The sequence below is a fragment of the Thalassophryne amazonica genome, chromosome 20, assembly GCF_902500255.1.
Source record: "Thalassophryne amazonica chromosome 20, fThaAma1.1, whole genome shotgun sequence".
In the NCBI taxonomy this organism is placed as follows: Eukaryota; Metazoa; Chordata; class Actinopteri; order Batrachoidiformes; family Batrachoididae; genus Thalassophryne; species Thalassophryne amazonica.
In genome coordinates, this window is record NC_047122.1 from 51,705,275 (window position 1) to 51,724,055 (window position 18,781).

The 18,781-nt window shown below is 40.5% G+C and overlaps 2 protein-coding genes across 3 annotated transcripts in view; both read left to right on the forward strand.

Annotated features, from left to right (window-relative positions):
• casd1 (CAS1 domain containing 1) overlaps positions 1–13,611 on the forward strand; it is a 32,823-nt gene extending 19,212 nt beyond the window's left edge. Inside the window, 14 exon segments of the mRNA XM_034160409.1 lie at positions 374–418; positions 513–575; positions 669–693; positions 696–712; positions 793–852; positions 854–917; positions 3,608–3,822; positions 5,163–5,582; positions 8,916–9,005; positions 11,785–11,904; positions 12,749–12,905; positions 13,005–13,084; positions 13,205–13,306; positions 13,399–13,611. Coding sequence (XP_034016300.1) covers positions 374–418; positions 513–575; positions 669–693; positions 696–712; positions 793–852; positions 854–917; positions 3,608–3,822; positions 5,163–5,582; positions 8,916–9,005; positions 11,785–11,904; positions 12,749–12,905; positions 13,005–13,084; positions 13,205–13,306; positions 13,399–13,611 — 1,671 coding nt within the window.
• A 3,243-nt stretch (positions 13,612–16,854) lies between these two features.
• LOC117502491 (N-acetylneuraminate 9-O-acetyltransferase-like) overlaps positions 16,855–18,781 on the forward strand; it is a 38,821-nt gene continuing 36,894 nt past the window's right edge. For both annotated transcript variants that reach the window (XM_034161545.1, XM_034161546.1), the window contains exons 1-2: positions 16,855–16,941; positions 18,109–18,229. In XM_034161545.1, the coding sequence (XP_034017436.1) occupies positions 16,919–16,941; positions 18,109–18,229 (144 nt within the window). In that variant the 5' untranslated portion in view covers positions 16,855–16,918. The remainder of the gene's footprint in view (positions 16,942–18,108; positions 18,230–18,781) is intronic.

The window sequence follows — 18,781 nt, forward strand, 5'->3', positions numbered from 1 at the left end:
GACAGAGCTGTTTGTATCGCTTGCAACAACTTCCCAGGAAGTTTTGTTTTGCTCTTGTACATTGTTGTACAAGAGCTCATAGATTTTCTCTGTGAACTGAGTGAAAATGATTTCTGTTTGCAAAAACAAAAAAAAATGCAAATGTAAAGTATACCTATTTACATTCCAGTGATTTCAAGTGTATCTGCAGCTTTACTTACTGTATATTTTACTTATTTTAAGGCACATTGAGTTACCATCAAAAATTCAAAATCTGTTACATTACACTTATGACACAAGCACTTGTGACTCTGTTAATTTAATCTCAGCCAGGGAAAGAAGAAACGCAGTCTTCCTAACAGGCTTTCTCTTTATCTCCATGTGTCATCTGAAGCACACGGACATTTCCTTTCAGGAAGACAGCTCTTCAGTTATTGTGGTGAGCTATTTATGGAAGCATTTTCCAACCGATGTCAGTTGGTTCACAATATTCTGATTAAAGTTTAAAACAGCTGCTTGTGGGTTATGTTTAGGACTTTTTGTGGTGTCCTGAGGCGAATAATTCTATGAAGGACCGCTTGATAGCGTGGACGCATGTGAGTAGAGATGAAAAAGCTAACTGGTGTTCTTGCCGTGGTTTGTATGTGTATTTGCTTTTTTCTAATTGCTGCCTTGCTAATATGTTGCAGGATTCTTCACCAAAGCCAGATGTTATTATCTTGGAGCTGCCACAGTAAGCAGTGCATTTTTGTGGGGGTAGGAATGGGGGGGCGATTGATTGCCATGTTAATCTTTGTCATATGTTTCCCACAGTGGTCCATCAAGATGCACAGTGGCAGCAGTCAGACACTGCAACAGTACAAAGTTAACGTGGACTGCCATGACTGTGCCCCTTGAGAGGCTGGCTGATCATGGAGAAGTCTACTGGGTGCTGCAAGGTAAGACCATAGATTGTGTAGAAGAGCCTTTTTGGAAACAAGAAAGTGTTGCTCTGGGTGTCGCCATTTTGGTTGTGATTAGTCAGGCTTAAAATGGCTAAAAAGGTAGAGCTTGAGCAAGATCCTGCATGACCTGGGCTGGACGAATGAACCCGAACACACGCCATTTCAGAGCAAGCTAGCAGGTTTACCTTGGTGCGGGGTTGTTATTAAATCATAATTTTTGGGGATTGAGCAATAGTTTTCATAACGGTTGGCTTTGGTGTGGGCATTAAAAATTAAGCCAGCTTTCCTTCAGTAATCCCAGAGTAACTGGATCTAATGTCATTAAGATACCAATAGCTGCTAATCGTGCTAACGCAAATTTCACTCAACCAAAATACCAGATGTACCAGCTGTACTATTACCGATATTTGTGATAAGAGGCTCAGAATGCACAAACATGGTCTTCCAGTGACCAATTACAGGAAACGCATTTCCTGTATATTCATTTTGTGAATTGTTTCTGTAATTTATGTTTGTAGCCTGGCCCAAGCAGAGGGTCACCCTTTGAGTCTGGTCTGCTTGAGGTTTCTTCCTCAGAGGGAGTTTTTCCTTACCACTGCTGCTCTGGGGTTAGTAAGGTTAGACTTACTTGTGTGAAGTGCCTTGAGGCAACTCTGTTATGATTTGGTGCTATATAAATGAAATAAATTGAAAATTGAAATTCTGCAATAAGTCGCAGCCACAGCTAGTGACCACTGTGCTCCACAAAAAGCTCTGAAGCTGAACTCTGTTCAGAGTGCCACCACACTACCTATCACTCATACCCACCACACCCCTAATTATGCACTTGTCATGGAGGTGTAAACTAGCTATAGAGACCAAAAACCTTTTGGTACCAGGCTGTAAACATGTTTATTTGTGCTCTAAAGTTAAACATTTTACATGTAACATGGGCTTCTATATGAACCGGCTTCCTTTTGAAGGCATCATCAATTGTTCAATAAAGGAACCCACAGCTTTTTTATTTATTTTTTTCTTCCGGGTGTGCCTCATTTTGGACGGGCCGAGCTTGCCACTTGGGTGAGACTAGCTTATAATAGGAGACTCAGTAGGCAACCTTTCATATAGTACAAATAACACTATGTAACACAAGTTTTGTTCCTGGCTTCTAAGTGTTATATTTCAACTGCTTATGTCTAAAGTCTATGGGAAAATGACTACATTCAGCACAAACTTTTATTTTATTTTTTTTAATGTTCTAGAAAGTTCTAAAAGTTTCTTGAAATTTCAAGATAATTCTGGAAACTTCTAGAAAATTCTGGACAGTTCTAGCAGTTAAAGAATATTCTAGAAGACTACTCAGTAGTAGTGAAGGCGAATCGAGAATATTCTTGAAAACAGACAAATTTCAAAATATCATTGTCCTGATCACAGAAGCAAAGTTTCTGTGGAATAACAGCTATTTTCTATTTATTTAAGGCATAACAGGTTAGGAAAACACACTGTACCCTGGAACAAAACAAAAATAAAAATTTGTTACATAGTTTTATGGATGTTTATGAGTACAATCGTAATTCACTGAGTTGAATAGAACATTCTATATGTCAACTCAGGAAAATATTCTTTTCATTGGGTGGAAAACTTTTTTTTTTCATATAACAGTTAAATAGATACGTTTTTTGATATTTTACTTAAAATTAGACAGGTGAGAAACTGCTTACATTCCTTCGGTATGTGACCTTGGCCATCAATCAATGCAGCAACCACATAGTCAAGCCAAGCTTCCTCATACCATAGATGCATTTTTATGAGAAGTTAGTGGAGTTGTTCAGTGGTGCGAAACATATAAATCCAAAATGAAGCGTAAATGGAACTAAATTACAGGAAAAATAATGGAAATCATACAGTGCTCTATTTTTCTATACAATAGGACAAATATTTAATACCACATGACATACAATCCATCTGTCCCCTTTACATCAGTGACTAGACTTGTTTAATGAATATGAATTAATTTATTTCAAACAAAGAATACATTCGTGACACGGCTCTAATTCTGTTGTTACTGGTTTGCCATCAAATCCCATGTGTTAAGTTGCACTTTGATTTTGAACTTTCCCTATAACACACAGCACATTTCGAACATATTTATTTTATTTGTTTACATTTATTAACTTCGGGGCTTAAAAAATACACAGACTAGATCAAAAGTGCTCAAAGAATACAGCAACGCCACACCCATATTTCATAGTGTCAGAGCGAGCGTAAGTCCTGTACAGACCTTGAGACCCATCAGGCTGGTGGTGATCCGTGGAGTCTGTTGCATGAAGCTGAAGCGAGTCCCACCTGAGTGTTAGGAAAGTAGAGAAACTGTTAACATGGACTTTTAAATGGTCAAGTTGACCAGCTTCAAAATGTTTAAACCAATTTTCATGAAATTTGCAGTTTTCTGATATAATAGCACAGGGCTGTAAATTTGACATTGATGTCTGACCTTGATCTTTGGCAGACCCCAACCAAAGTCAGATCACTTCTCCACATCCACAGGGCCACCGTACCTGCAAGGTTGATCAAAATCAAGTTATGGTTTGTTTTTCCCACGCCAGGAGTATTTAAAATCTACATTCTGTAAATGTCAGCCTCTTTAATTCTCAAATAGGATCTGTTTAAATTGCACACAGTAACATCACACCCCTTTCTCACAGACCCAGTAAACGAGGAGATGTTGAGTGAGAACAGGAAGATGATCACCAACCAGCAGTTGGAACTGTACAACAAAGCAGCAGCAGATGCGCTCAACAGGAGCAAGCGTAACGGCAAGTCCCGGGTCAGACTGCTGGCTGCCTCCCGCCAGGCTGCCCTGGAAACTATCACTCAGTCAGATGATGGTTTGCACCTACCAGAGAGCACCAGGAACATCGTAAGTTCAGCTGAATCACATTTAAAGGCGATGAGATTGGTTGACCATTTATTATGATGCTTACTGTGTAAACACAGCTCTTGTACAGCTACATCATCTTCGTCATCTTTAGTTGACTCTTATTTCTTTCTCTCTTTTTTTTTTTTGGTCAGCATAAAGTTTACAGTGTTGAAGCTAAGGAACTGTTTTGTACCTTTCATAATAAAGTTGACCATTTAGTTTTTGAGGTAGACTGAAGTTGGTCACTCAATACAAGATGATGTGATATGAATGTGTTTTGATTACGCAGAAACGCAAGTCGTATTACATCATGTACACTGCTGCTGTGTTATTAGAGTGCATTTTAGTGAAATCATACCGTTCAAAATTTCTGTGATGGGAATGCAGCTGTGTTTCCCATATTGCATCATAATGCATGTTACATGGTGTTTATTACAAACAGAGAGAGAAAAACACAAAGAGGGTCACACAGACACATTTCCACTTACAAAACAGGAGGCGCCAAAAGTAAAAAAAAAAAAAATACTGACCCATTCACCTGGGGCCAAAGTCCACTAGGACTTTGTGTGAGGAGGAGAGCCATGTTTCTGTTGTTGAAACCCATAAAAGAGCATGGAGGGCTACAGGTTCAAGTGGTAGGCTTGAGTCCAGAAGATCCTCTGTTCAAATCCCCGTCATTGGAAAATCACAAAGGGCCCTTAGCTAATGTGCCTGTATGCAGTTGAGCAGCTTGCATGGCAGCACACTGACATCAGTGCATGTGTGGAGGTGAATGTGAGGCATCACTGTAAAGCACTTTGAGCTTCTGCTTCAGATGCAAATGCAGAGCATCTGAAAGAATGAAAAAAAAAAAAGCCTCAAAGCTCTAAAGGCCTTGACTTCTGGGGTGCACTCATTGTGTTAATTTTTATGTGCATGAAGTAAATATGTAGCATCTGAAAGAATGAAAAAAAAAAAAAAGCCTCAAAGCTCTAAAGGCCTTGACTTCTGGGGTGCACTCATTGTGTTAATTTTATGTGCATGAAGTAAATATGTAAATAATTTTGGCTGCACATGTGGCTATTTGAATAGGTCAGGTGGCTCACAAACTTCTAGTCTGTGCTCAAGAAATATATTTGCATTATTGTTATCCATATAAACAACGAATAGCATCTCTCACACAGGGTTTTATTTTGTGTGCACTTTGCAGTTTGGCACAGCCTAGATGTTGTCATGTGCACATGATCTAATTAGACGTTGGAGATAAATGTATCTTTTGTACACACACACTGGGTTTTTTAAACTCCAAGAAACATTGTTTACACAATTGTGTTCACTATCCATGTTGTTGCTCCTGACAGGGAGCCATGGTCCTCATGAATTCTGTGTGCAATAAGCTACTGAGGCCCATTGACGGTTCCTGCTGCCAGAAGTCTCCGCCCCCGAACCTCCTCCAAAAACTGTCAGCGTGTTTTTTCTTGGGATCAGCCATAGTCTTTCTGGTCCTCCACGTGCTTGGCCACAACAGACACCGCCGCCATGTACCCCCTGATGTGGAGAGCATAGAGGAGAAGAAGCCCATGTCTGCAGCCGTCCTTTTGGGTCCAACAGGTCTCTTTCTGGCTCTGTGCAGAATGGGCGTCATCATGAGCTATTTTTACCTCTGTGACAGAGCAGATGTGTTCATGAAAGAGCAGAAGTTCTACACACACGCCACATTCTTCATCCCGCTCGTCTATATATTTGTGCTGGGAGTCTTCTACAATGAAAACAGTAAAGAGGTGAGGCACTGCTGAGTAGAGTTTTTATGCTGGAAAGCAAACATTTTCTAATCTTAATAAAACTCTTTACCTCCTATTGCAGAAGAAATGACTCCACTTATATTTTGCCTACTTAAAGTGGTTTGTATTTTTTCACTTTACGGTTTTGCATCAGCATTGTCTTGACTTACGTTCGGCGATGCATCCGTAGGAGTTTGCTTTTATAGTCTTATGTTGCTGTTGGACAGCGGTGAACACACAGTGCCATAAAGATGAAGGAAGAAACCCAGTAGTGTCCTGATAGAGTATTGGCATAGCATGGTATCTCTCCCTAGATGGTGTTATACATACAGCAGAGATGACATGTTGCTGAGAGCTGGAAGGGCTGCAGATCAGCACGTCCAAATACACTGTGCAGCATTTCAGTGTGCAGATAGCCATTCTGCTTTGCGTGCACCTGATGCTGTCAGATCTCAGAAGTGACGCAGAGTTGGTCCTGATTAGTGCATGAGTCAGGAAGAACAGGGACTGTGTGTGTGTGTGTGTGTGTTTCTCCGTTGAAGACTGGAATTTTGTCAGGAAGGAGAGCCAGATTATGCATCAGCTCCCAGTGCAGATCTCTAGTGGCTCTGCTGTGGTGACCCTGAATACGGGGGGCAGCTAAAAGACAATAGACTGAGATCATGTGTAGCAGCACAGAAGCAAAAACTGGCCTTTGCTCACAATGGAGTCATTAATATTTATATCCTTAGGTTTTGTTACAAATGGGTTGCATTGTACAACTTTTTGCAAGAAACTTTTATGTCTACAAGAAATGACTTTTCTCTCTGCTTGTTGCTTTTAATGAAGCTGCTGCTAAACACACCCTCTGGGCGTCGTCTTAGTCTTTCCTACAAACTATGCAGGCGTGTCACACAGACCTGCTCTGTGTGTGTACTTTTCAGACTAAACGGAAATCCAGATGTAAAGAAATTAATGTTGACATGTTGGCTATATTTGTGTGATTCATTGGTGATTATGAGACTTTTTGCACCTTGTTGTTGCTTCTCAGTGGTGACACTAAACATTGTTCTGTCAGATCTCCAGATGTTTTGACAGATCTAAACAAAGCAGTTTGGGCCTTCTTGGGTCCGTCAGTGATATTTGAAAACATGTTGAGTGGTGAGAATAATCTAGTGTATTTGTATGGCTCATGCAAGTACTTGCAAATAACAGGGCTGTGAAATCGCCGCGGGATTCTGCGGATTTCATCATGGGGAGGAGGGGTAGGGTGTTAGTGATGTACTCTTTAATCTTTATCATCACTAAGTTTTTTTTTTTAAATGCATATCGCAAAGCGTTCTCTTTTTTACGACATCGTGTAAGTTTTATAAGTCCGCGGACACTGATCTGTGTGTTACAGATACAAATCAGTTTCCTTGGATCCGCGGAGTTTCACGGAGGAAAAATGCCACTCAAAGCGTAGCTATTACGACAGTTGTCGTAAAGCAGGACTGGTTGGTTGCTGCGGCGACACTGCGTGGCTCCTGTGCGACTTCTTCTTCTTTGTCTTTCGGCTGTTCCCGTTAGGGGTCGCCACAGCATATCAGTCGTTTCCATCTCACCCTGTCCTCTGTATCTTCCTCTGTCACACCAACCAACTGCATGTCCTACCTCAGCACATCCATGAACCTCCTCTTTGTCCTCCCTCTTCTCTTCCTGCCTGGTGGCTCCATCCTCAGCATCCTTCTCCCTATATACCCTGGGTCCCTCCTCTGCACATGTCCAAACCATCTCAATCTAGCCCCTCTGACTTTGTCTGCAAACCGTCCCACCTGAGCTGTCCCTCTGATATGTTAATTCCTAATCTTGTCTATTCTTGTCACTGCCAAAGAGAATCTCAACATCTTCAGCTCTGCCACCTCCAGCTCTGCCTCCTGTCTTTTTGTTAGTGCCACTGTCTCTAAACCATACAACATAGCTGGTCTCACTACTGTTTTGTAAACTTTCCCCTTCACTCTTGCTGATATTCTTCAGTCACAAATCACTCCTGCCACCTTTCTCCACCCACTCCACCCTGCCTGCACTCTCTTCTTCACCTCTCTACCACACTCTCCATTACTTTGAACAGTTGACCCCAAATATTTAAACTCATCTACTTTCACCACTTCTACTCCTTGTAACTGCACTATTCCACTGGGCTCCCTCTCATTCACACACATGTACTCAGTCTTGCTTCTACTGACTTTCATTCCCCTTCTCTCCAAAGCATATCTCCACTTCTCCAGACTAGACTCAACTTGCTCTCTACTCTCACTACAGATCACAATGTCATCTGCAAACATCATAGTCCATGGGGACTCCTGTCTGATCTCATCTGTCAACCTGTCCATCACCACTGCAAACAAGAAAGGACTCAGAGCTGATCCTTGGTGTAATCCCACGTCCACCTTGAATGAGTCTGTCATTCCGACTGCGCATCTCACCGCTGTCACACTATTCTTGTACATGTCCTGCACTACCCTAACGTACTTCTCTGCCGTGGCTCCTGTGCGACGCTTAAGCTAAACTAGCATGTGGACATCCCAAACTTTTAGAGCTTTCAAGTTTTTAAAAGAAGATTTGTGCAGCATGTCTGTGTCACGGACCGACGTTCGCACAGACAGAAGATGGCGAGAAAGACTGAAAAAGTCTTATAAGGACAAGAATCTGTGGAATTGTCGCTGGCTTCGTCAACACACCTGAAAGATAAAAGAAACGGGAAAAGTGAACTGTGCCCTCTCAGGAAACACGGTAAGAATTTTTCTCTCTCTGGAAAATAAACATTCTGCTGTTCAAACAGGATTTTAGACAAGATTATGTAACTTTTTCACTAATCTAGACTTTCTTTCATTGTAAAAAAGACTGTGGCTTTGAATGGATTTAGGCTGCATGAATTTACACAAGAATATAAGTGACTTTTTACTATAAGGTATGTTATTGATATTTTACCATGATTTTTGAAATGCTGTAACAGTCGTTTCAGTCTTCAGAAATTTCATGTAGTTTAATTGTTCTGAGTGAATGCATAATTTGGTTTACAATTAAAAGGAAAATCATTCCAGGTCCTACTACCACGTCATATTCTGTTATTTCAACATCATCATTGACGGGTCAAATAAAAGGTTGAATATAGGATCATTTAAATATCCATTTTGAGATTTGTTCTTCCAGGAGATGCTGAAAAAGTATCATTAGATAAAAATTTAATTAGGGGCCCCAGACTCCGGCTCCTGGGGAGCACACCTGCTTCAAACCAGCAAACAAGAAGAGGTGTGTGTGTGTGTGTGTGTTTTGGAGTTTGTTTGCTACAGTTATGTTTTTATCCCCCCACAGACCAAATTACTCAACCGAGAGCAAACAGATGAATGGAAGGGCTGGATGCAGCTCGTCATCCTCATCTATCACATATCTGGAGCCAGCGCTGTAAGTACAATATGAGTGACTTTTATTTATTTAGGATTAATGCCATCAACCACATGCTTGCACGGCGCGCTGTCTGACGATTTTCTGTTTGGAGAATTTTTCTATCGTTTGGTCCAAACAAGCCCTGGGGGACTGGTCATGGTAAATTGGACTTTCTGACTGAATCGCTGTGGTCCCCCAGGAAGGGCAAAAAAAGTTTTTTTTTTTTTTTTTTTTTTTTTTTTTTTTTTTTTTTCTTTTTTTTTTCCAGAGTGAGAAAATCTGTTGAATCCCCTTTTCTCTAATTTTGCACAAAGATTCTTTGGGAGGCTGCCTTCAGGCACGAACAATATAACTGTCCTCGAATCACTGCTTGGTAACTCTTTCTATAATTCTGCGTATAGATTTCCTTGAATGAATGTCAACCAACACAAAGAGTTTCATTGAACTTGAATCATTCTAAAGATCCCCATGCACCCCCCACAAGGGTTAAAAAGCCATTCAGTGAATTTTTCTGAGATCTTGTACAGACATCCTTGGGTCAGTATTTGGTCACGCTAAGTTGGACTTTCTGATTGAATCCCTTTGCCCCCCTCCCTTTCCAAGCAGGGCCACCAGAAGGGGGAAAACCATTTCAGGCAATACAACCCCTGACAAAAATTATGGAATCACCGGCCTCGGAGGATGTTCATTCAGTTGTTTAATGTTGTAGAAAAAAGCAGATCACAGACATGACACAAAACTAAAGTCATTTCAAATGGCAACTTTCTGGCTTTAAGAAACACTATAAGAAATCAAGAAAAAAAATTGTGGCAGTTAGTAACGGTTACTTTTTTAGACCAAGCAGAGGGAAAAAAATATGGACTCACTCAATTCTGAGGAATAATTATGGAATCACCCTGTAAATTTTCATCCCCAAAACTAACACCTGCATCAAATCAGATCTGCTCGTTAGTCTGCATCTAAAAAGGATGTGATCACACCTTGGAGAGCTATTGCAATAAGTGGACTGACATGACTCATGGCTCCAACACTAGAGATGTCAATTGAAACAAAGGAGAGGATTATCAAACTCTTAAAAGGGTAAATCATCACGCAATGTTGCAAAAGATGTTGGTTGTTCACAGTCAGCTGTGTCTAAACTCTGGGCAAATACAAACAACATGGGAAGGGTTGTAAAGGCAAACATACTGGTAGACCAAGGAAGACATCAAAGCGGTCAAGACAGAAAACTTAAAGCAGTATGTCTCAAAATCGAAAATGCACAACAAAACAAATGAGGAATGAATGGGAGGAAACTGGAGTCAACGTCTGTGACCGAACTGTAAGAAACCGCCTAAAGGAAATGGGATTTACATACAGAAAGCTAAACGAAAGCCATCATTAACACCGAAACAGAAAAAAAACAAGGTACAATGGGCTAAGGAAACGCAATCATAGACTGTGGATGACTGGATGAAAGTCATATTCAGTGATGAATCTCGAATCTGCATTGGGCAAGGTGAACATGACTGCCTGAAGCGAACATGTAAATTTCCACAGTCATTGATGATATGGGGCTGCATGTCAGGTAAAGGCACTGGGGAGATGGCTGTCATTAATCATCAATAAATGCACAAGTTACGTTGATATTTGGGACACTTTTCTTATACCATCAATTGAAAGGATGTTTGGGGATGATGAAATCATTTTTCAAGATGATAATGCATCTTGCCATAGAGCAAAAACTGTGAAAATCCTTGCAAAAGATACATAGGATCAATGTCGGCCTGCAAATAGTCGGATCTAATCCAATTGAAAATCTTTGGTGGAGTTGAAGAAAATGGTCCATGACAAGGCTCAACCTGCAAAGCTGATCTGGCAACAGCAATCAGAGAAAGTTGGAGCCAGATTGATGAAGAGTACTGTTTGTCACTCATTAAGTCCATGCATCAGAGACTGCAAGCTGTTATAAAAGCCAGAGGTGGTGCAACAAAATACTAGTGATGTGTTGGAGCGTTCTTTTGTTTTTCATGATTCCATAATTTTTTCCTCAGAATTGAGTGAGTCCATATTTTTTTTCCCTCTGCTTGGTCTAAAAAAGTAACCGTTACTGACTGCCACAATTTTTTTTTCCCTGATTTCTTATAGTGTTTCTTAAAGCCAGAAAGTTGCCATTTGAAATGACTTTAGTTTTGTGTCATGTCTGTGATCTGCTTTTTTTCTACAAAATTAAGCAACTGAATGAACATCCTCCAAGGCCGGTGATTCCATAATTTTTGCCAGGGTTGTACATCCAATGAGTTACTTCATGCCACGTTCCCCAAATTTGGTCAAATTACTCTTTTTGTCCAGAGGACTTCATATGATTATCCAGAATCAGGAAGCTGCGACTGAAGCAGGATTTCATAAACACAGCTGATGTGTTTAGCTGATGTGTTTAGCACCACTTGCCATGATAACCTTGGACCAATAAGGAGTCCAAGATAATCTGCAGAAATAAACTAAATTCCTGAAATCACAAGCTGAAGTATGTGGCATAAAAACTGGTTAAATGAAGCACATGCTGTCTGTTCTTCTCTCTGCTACATTGTGATGTTGTGACATTATTTTAATTTAAGAAAGTTTAAGTTTCTTCTAATTAAAAGGTTTGATGTGCACATATGAAATGGGGTTAATTTGATCTTCTCCTGCCTCCAAAATAGTTGTCATCCATTGGAGTATGAGATGGACTGAATGCCATATGAAATGGCAAGAACCTGCAGTCGCACATGTAATCATTGTTGAATAATGTTTGGTGTTTGTTTTTTATATCTTTAAGTTTATCCCAGTGTACATGCACGTGCGGGTGCTTGTGGCAGCGTACCTTTTTCAAACTGGATACGGACACTTCTCCTTTTTCTGGCTCAAAGGAGACTTTGGACTCTATAGAGTTTGCCAGGTGAGAGCACCATCAGTTGTGTTCGTATCAGTGTCCGCATGCATCACGTTATTTGTGTTTAAAGCAAAAGGAATTGATCTGAAGAAATATTGGTTTGCATTTCTCACGTACGCAGCTGTGAAATTTAAGCAGCGATGGGTTTCGTAAGTCAGCTATGATGACTGTTTCTTTCAAAGCAGCGTGACTGGGAATGTGGGAAGAGGATTTGGATTGGGAGTCCTCTAGCAGGTTGTTGTGCTAAGCTGATAAGAAGACATCCAAGCACGCAATGTTTAAATGTTGCAAAATATACTACATTTCACTCTGAAGCCCGAGCAGTGTAGCCGGAGTTAAAGCAGACGCACTTAACAGTGCTAACTGCTGACACTGATTTAAAATTAATACATTTTTTATATGACAACTTCATACTACAAAAAAAAAAAAAAACATTTTTCTGGATTAACGTTAGGTGCTATGACTGATTTAGCATCTGACTTAGTGCTTAAAAATACATTTACAACTTGAAATGTCAAGCATGTTTTAAATGGTAAGTGGACTGTTTTTATATCACACGTTTATGCTCAAAGCGCTTTGCAGTGATGTCTCACCTTCACACACACTAAAACACAGATAACAAGGTGTTGCCATCTGAGGTGCCCAGCTGCACACTGGGAGCAACTTTGGAATTAAGGACCTTCCCCAGGGACAGTTTATAAATTTTCTGGTTTGACAGGGACAGCTATAGGCTACGACAAGTAGTCAAGCTAACAAATATGAACAAAGAACTACTTCCTGTGACCATAGCGGAGCTTAAGAGCAAGGCGCTGTTGTCACTAAGTGATCTGAGCTTCTTTGTCTGCTCCAGGTGCTGTTCCGTCTGAATTTCCTGGTCTTGGTTCTGTGTGTGGTGATGGACAGACCCTACCAGTTCTATTACTTTGTTCCTCTGGTTACCTTCTGGTTTGTCATCATTTATGCCACACTGGCCATATGGCCTCAGATCCTTCAGAAGAAGGCCAACAGTAGGTGTCAGAATGGTCAATCCATGCACATTATTAAATGTCAGCAGCATCGATGCATGTAGAAAGGTTCTTGGTTTTGCTTCCTTGTTTCCTGTGCAGGCAGCGGCATGTGGCATTTGGGGGTTCTGGCGAAGTTACTGGGCCTGTTGCTGTTCATCTGCTTATTTGCCTATTCACAAGTGAGTGGAATGTGCCATCGCGCCAAAGATTTTACGTTTGTAAAAGCAGTCGATAAAGTGTGCTGTCATTGTTTTGCTTGATGCCCCGATGACCTTTGTGTTTGGGCTTTGGGGCTGCAGAGTCTGTTTGAGAGCGTCTTCTCCGTATGGCCCGTTGCCAAACTGTTTGAGCTGAACGCAAGCATCAGCGAGTGGTGGTTTCGATGGAGACTGGACCGATTTGTAAGTGGAATAGATGGCAGATACTAACTGAAAATCTCATAATCAGCCGTTTTTGGAGAAGGACCACGTTTAAGTTGTGCTGGTGTTTGCAGGCAGTGATAAACGGCATGTTATTTGCCTTCATCTATCTGGTGCTTCAGAAGTGCCAGGTGTTATCAGAGGGCAAAGGAGAAGCGCTCTTCTCTGCCAGGATTTCCAACCTGCTTATCTTATTCTCCATTTTCTCCTTCATAGTAAGTCTGCTTGCTCAGATGCATTCTGTTCAGTCGCAGTGGGATTTAATTCAAATTTCTGTAATGTTTTAGATTTTGGGTTTGTCAGATTAATAATCGATACCATTAGTGATTCCGCTTATCAATCCGATTCCTTATCGATTCCCTTATCGATCCGCTTGTGAATTTTCTATGTACTAAAAGTAGGCTTTACAGGTTTTCTATGGTAACAACATTTTGAGTCTTAAAGTAAATAAATATGAAAATGGTCACTGGATCCTTAAACTCTACATGGTGGATCCTTGATCTTTGAACATAAATAAAAATAAACAAAATCTGCAGTTTTTGTCAAAAGCATTTCCTTTCAGACATTATTGGAATGAATGTCTTTCCATACACCTGAGCTGCACTCTTGCAGCCATCTGTGCTGCACGTAAGGATGTAATTAATAAAGAATGCAGGACGTCTCATTTTGGGAGGAAAAACAAGTTTTAGTCAATTGTAGCTTGTATTACAGCGTTTGGAAAGAGGTGTCATTTTATTTAAAGCGGCAATTCATTTTGAAGTTATTAATTCCAACCGGACTCTGTCTTGGCAGAGAGCTACGCAGCGTTTGGAGCTGTGCCAACGGAACAGAGGATGATTCTCATTTCTTGACTGCAACAAGACAAGAGTCCCAGTTAGTGACTTTAATCCACACAAAAGTGACTCACGATTGACATATTTTAATGGCTTTGAGAGGCGGACTTTCCGTTTCTGAAGAGTTATTATTACTATTACTGCTGTTGTTGTTGCTATTATTATTATTAATCTAGAAATAAAAATAAATTAAAAATATTAGTTTCTAATACCTTTGACTCTTTTACAGCAACAAATGGTGAGCCATTAATTATTATACAGAAAACAAATGCACACAAACGTCCTGAGATGCGAACAGCTAATGCTAACTTTAACATTGAAACGCTATAGACATGCTAACGCATTAGCATCGGTCCCGTTTTTAAGTTATAAAATACATCTATTAACTGTTTCAGAAGACCATAACAGGTCGGTTTAACATAAAAAGGTAAATTTACTCACAGACCTATGCTCTTTGGGGTTTTAGTGGGGGGAAAGTTAAGATAAAGTGAAATAAAACAAAGAACCAACAAGCCAGCGGGTTGAAGCACTGCTTCATTGGTTCACGCTTCAAAGAGGAGTCAAGCTACAGAAGCGGTTGATCACAGACCCACTGCAGGGTCTGCAATCAATGTGGAGAAATTATCATTTTCCTGACAAACACCCTCAAAACAACGGCCGCTCTGAAGGACCGATAAGGGAATCGTTAAGCAAAAAGACTATTGATATCTGTGGATCGAATCATTTCTTAACGATACCCGAAAAGAACCGGTTTTCAATACCCAATCCTAATAGGCAGCCAGTTAAGGAACAACTGAAGAATTACACAGGGGTGTTCAAAGGTTCACCAATCATATTGAAAACTATACCACATTATTTGTCTGATCATGGGATATTCCAAAAAGGTATAGCTTGGACTATTTATGACTGAATGTTATGGGGTAAAAAAAAACAAAAAAAAACAGCAAGAATGGTGACAAAGGTCAATTTCAGTTTGTACAGGGGTCAAAGTTAAAGTTGCTCCAGTTTTGGTATAAATGAAGCATTGCTTTGTTAGTGCTGATTCAGGGACAGCTTGCTGCGATGTAATGTTATCGTTGGTAAACGTTGACCTGGTGCAATAAATTCACAATCATTATAGCCATTATTGACGAAATAATGGAGTAGCTCCAGATCAATTAACACTTAGTTTCATTAACTGTTTTTCTTACTGATTTTGGATTTACATTTCAGTGAATTATGTGTTTAAAAGTGCAACAGTTATTACCATTTCAAATAAATAAATTTTAAAAAATTCTTGAGAGGTTCGTGATTACAGTTGCAATGCGTTTACTTGTGTATCTTTACTTTTCTTTCTTACAAGTAGTATTCCACTTTCCAAGAAAAACTCTGGTGGAAGTTTGAAAATGTTTGTCCATGTTCAACACCTGATCTCCAAACTACAACGAGAAACAGGTGTAAGTTACAGAACTGTGCTATTAAATGCTATATTATTTGATATATAATAGTACTTATTAAATCATCATCTTTTTGTGTGGGTGCACGCAGTTTAACTTTGGCCAGTTGACTGCTGTTCAGAAAATCCTGGCAAGAGCCCTGTGAAGGATATAAGCAGCACACTTGTCTGCCTTTGAAAAAGTTTGTGTTTATTTGTCAAGCGTTGCACACCCTCATTCTCAAATATCATAAATAAGGACGGTGGGGATCTCGATTGGATTGCCCTTATCCCTAGGTCTTGACTGACAGTGAGGGGCTGGCACCATGACGAGATAGCTGAGGTATGAAGTCATACCTGTGGCATGCTGCAACTTTAAAGGCTGTGGAACGTAGACCTTTTGTGTGCACATAGAACAGTTGTGATGACAGAAAATGCCTCCTGACCCTTCATTTTCATCAGTTTCTGTGGATGGATTGAATTGCAGATGGCTGTATTCAGTTTGCTCACAAATGAAGAGCAGAGTTTTATGGTTGAGGCTGAATTGATGATGGCTTAATTTTGCACTTTGGCACCAAAGCCCTGCGTTGTGTGTTTGTGCTTTGACGGGGCTGAATGAATAGCTGAGGTTCTATTGAGCCTGCAGGTTTCAGTCAAAGGTAAAGAATACTGTGGTTGTTTAGTAACTCTGGACGTTTGATTAAATATTCTGACTATGTAAAATCAATAGGGCACCGCAGTCTCGTTTGAACCCTGCATGATATTGCGGAATTTGACCACTTATGGGAACAGCCGGTCCTGTTGTGCAATATATACACAGCATAACTTCACATGGAAAAATAGTGTACTGTTTTGTTTTCACCTGCAGTCACTGAAGCAGTCGCGAAAAGTGTTTCTTTTTTTTTCGGTTCCCAGTGAAGAAGGGAAGACGGGGCGAATGGGACACGTTGTGTCGATAAATGTTAGCCTACACAGCTAACGAGAGTAGCTACATTCTCTCGCCTGCAAAACCGACTCAACACGTTTGAGCTCCGGGTCACAAACAAACCACAACACATGTCCACTTTCCCACCGCATCATCACATTTTCTTTGTTTTTACTTTGTTTACATGTAATTTGCCCAAAACCTCAGAGAAAATGCAGTGTTTTTCCCCCCGGAAGTAGAGAAATTACATCGTATTTTAACCCCTTTAGTGCCCGCCCTCAACAAGACAGCGGTGCCCAATTCGTTTGCACTTACTGGTGAACATTATTTTAAGTTCTTTGTCTTTCCAGGTGGAGACTCATGTGTGGCTACTGTCCAGAGGACGTTATTTGGGGGAGAACGTATGGCAGCCATATGGTTGTATGATGCACAAATACAAAAGCATGTAAGTCACTAAGTGTTGGTGGGTTAAGGGTGATTAGTATGTACTGTATGTTTACCCGAAAGAATGGATTGTTGTCATTTGTTTGTGTGCACATCTGTTAGGATTCGGGGCCAAATAACCAAATATGGAGGCAGTACCTCAGATGAAAACGTGCGAGTTTAATCAGTTGACTTTATTCACCTTATTCAGCCCCGCCCACTTTTACAACAGAGGCATTTCCGTTTTGTCTTAAGACTTCCGGTGAGCAGTGTTTTCAACATAGAACAACGGAAGATATTACATGGGTAGAAACAAAAACCTTTTTGAAAAGTTCAAAGGGATCGACTCTGGCTCACCCACGGGTCATAACAGAGTGGGAAGATGGCATGAAAAATTGGCCCTCGATTATTTTTAAGCTACTTTGTGTTGTCACTCGGAGTGGACAGTTTGGCTATGAGGAACTACGAGCTCCATGCCGCACAGCGCTGCTGAAGCTCATATAGGAGCACAATCAAGTTAAAATACTACCTGACAAGTAGTACCACTGAAATGCCAAGATTACGTAACGTTAATATACGTATGGTGTTATTTCATGCAGTGCTTGGTTGTGTCAAACACCAGAAAACGAGAAAATAAGATAGCGGCTAATGCTACAAACACAATTTGCCCGTTTATCTCACTAGCATCCGCCCTGGCTTCTTCAACGGAGAGTCGTAGTCAAACCATTTCTCTGGGTAAAGATCCAGTGTGGGTTTTTTTCTATAAAATAAAAAGAACAGACATATGAATGTTTGAGTGGATTTTTCAACTTCAGCACTTTTAGCCAGCACGGAGATCCTCGTCTTTCAATGGAGGAGGGAATGCTGGTTCACAGCACCCAGATCTCTCCTTTCCATGTTCAAACATCATTCTGAAAGCGATAGTTTCCTCTTCTTCCAGTTGTGGCACCCACGAACTGAACAATTAATGCTGCTCATGTTTGGACACTTCGAGCGTACTGTGTTCCCACGTAGCTAATCATCAGACATACTGGCAAACCGGAAGTTACTTGACAAATGGATCCACCCCCCTGACTTCCTGAATAAGGTGAATAGGAAACAATGAAACTACCCTGCTGCATGAATAAGCACCATCTGTTGTTGGAATGAATAATTGCCATGACCCTCGCCATCACTGTTTGTCTTCCAGTGAAGCCAAAACCTGCCTTGCTAAAAAGAGGGTGGCCTTTGTCGGTGATTCACGAATTAGACAGCTGTTTTACTCCTTCGTTAAAATCATCAACCCTGAGCGAAGAGAAGATGGAAATAAGGTATTGTGGTGAAGGGCATCATAAAAGCCTAGTTTGTATTTTCCTTTGGAAATTGCTCAGTGGGTGTAATAACTGTTATATGACAAGAACTTGACTGGTGATGGCATGTGGTATTTTACTGTCTGAAAGATGTGAAGGACAAGTTCAGGTAGGACTGTCAATGTATGAATGCTTATACTGAGCTTTAAATAGAAACATTGAGCTTGTTCTCTTGCTTTGATCTTTGGCTAATTCACAAAATCCAGTCACTGCACCACTAAATTTGATCCTAATCCGATCAAAACCGCTTGAGTGACATAAGCTGCTGCAGTTTAGCGCAAATAGTGAGAGTTGAGTCATAGCAGCTGCATCAGCGTCACTTCAGCAGAGCATTGTGTTGCGTAGCAACTTGGAGTACCTTTTAACTTTGTTTGGAACTTTAGTTATGACTACCACTGTATTTTACTTCAAACTAACCAGACTCTGTGTCTCTATGAACAGACTGCACAGTTACATTTATTGGGATCTAAACATTTCAGCTCCAATCTTCAACAACACACTGAGGTTTATTTC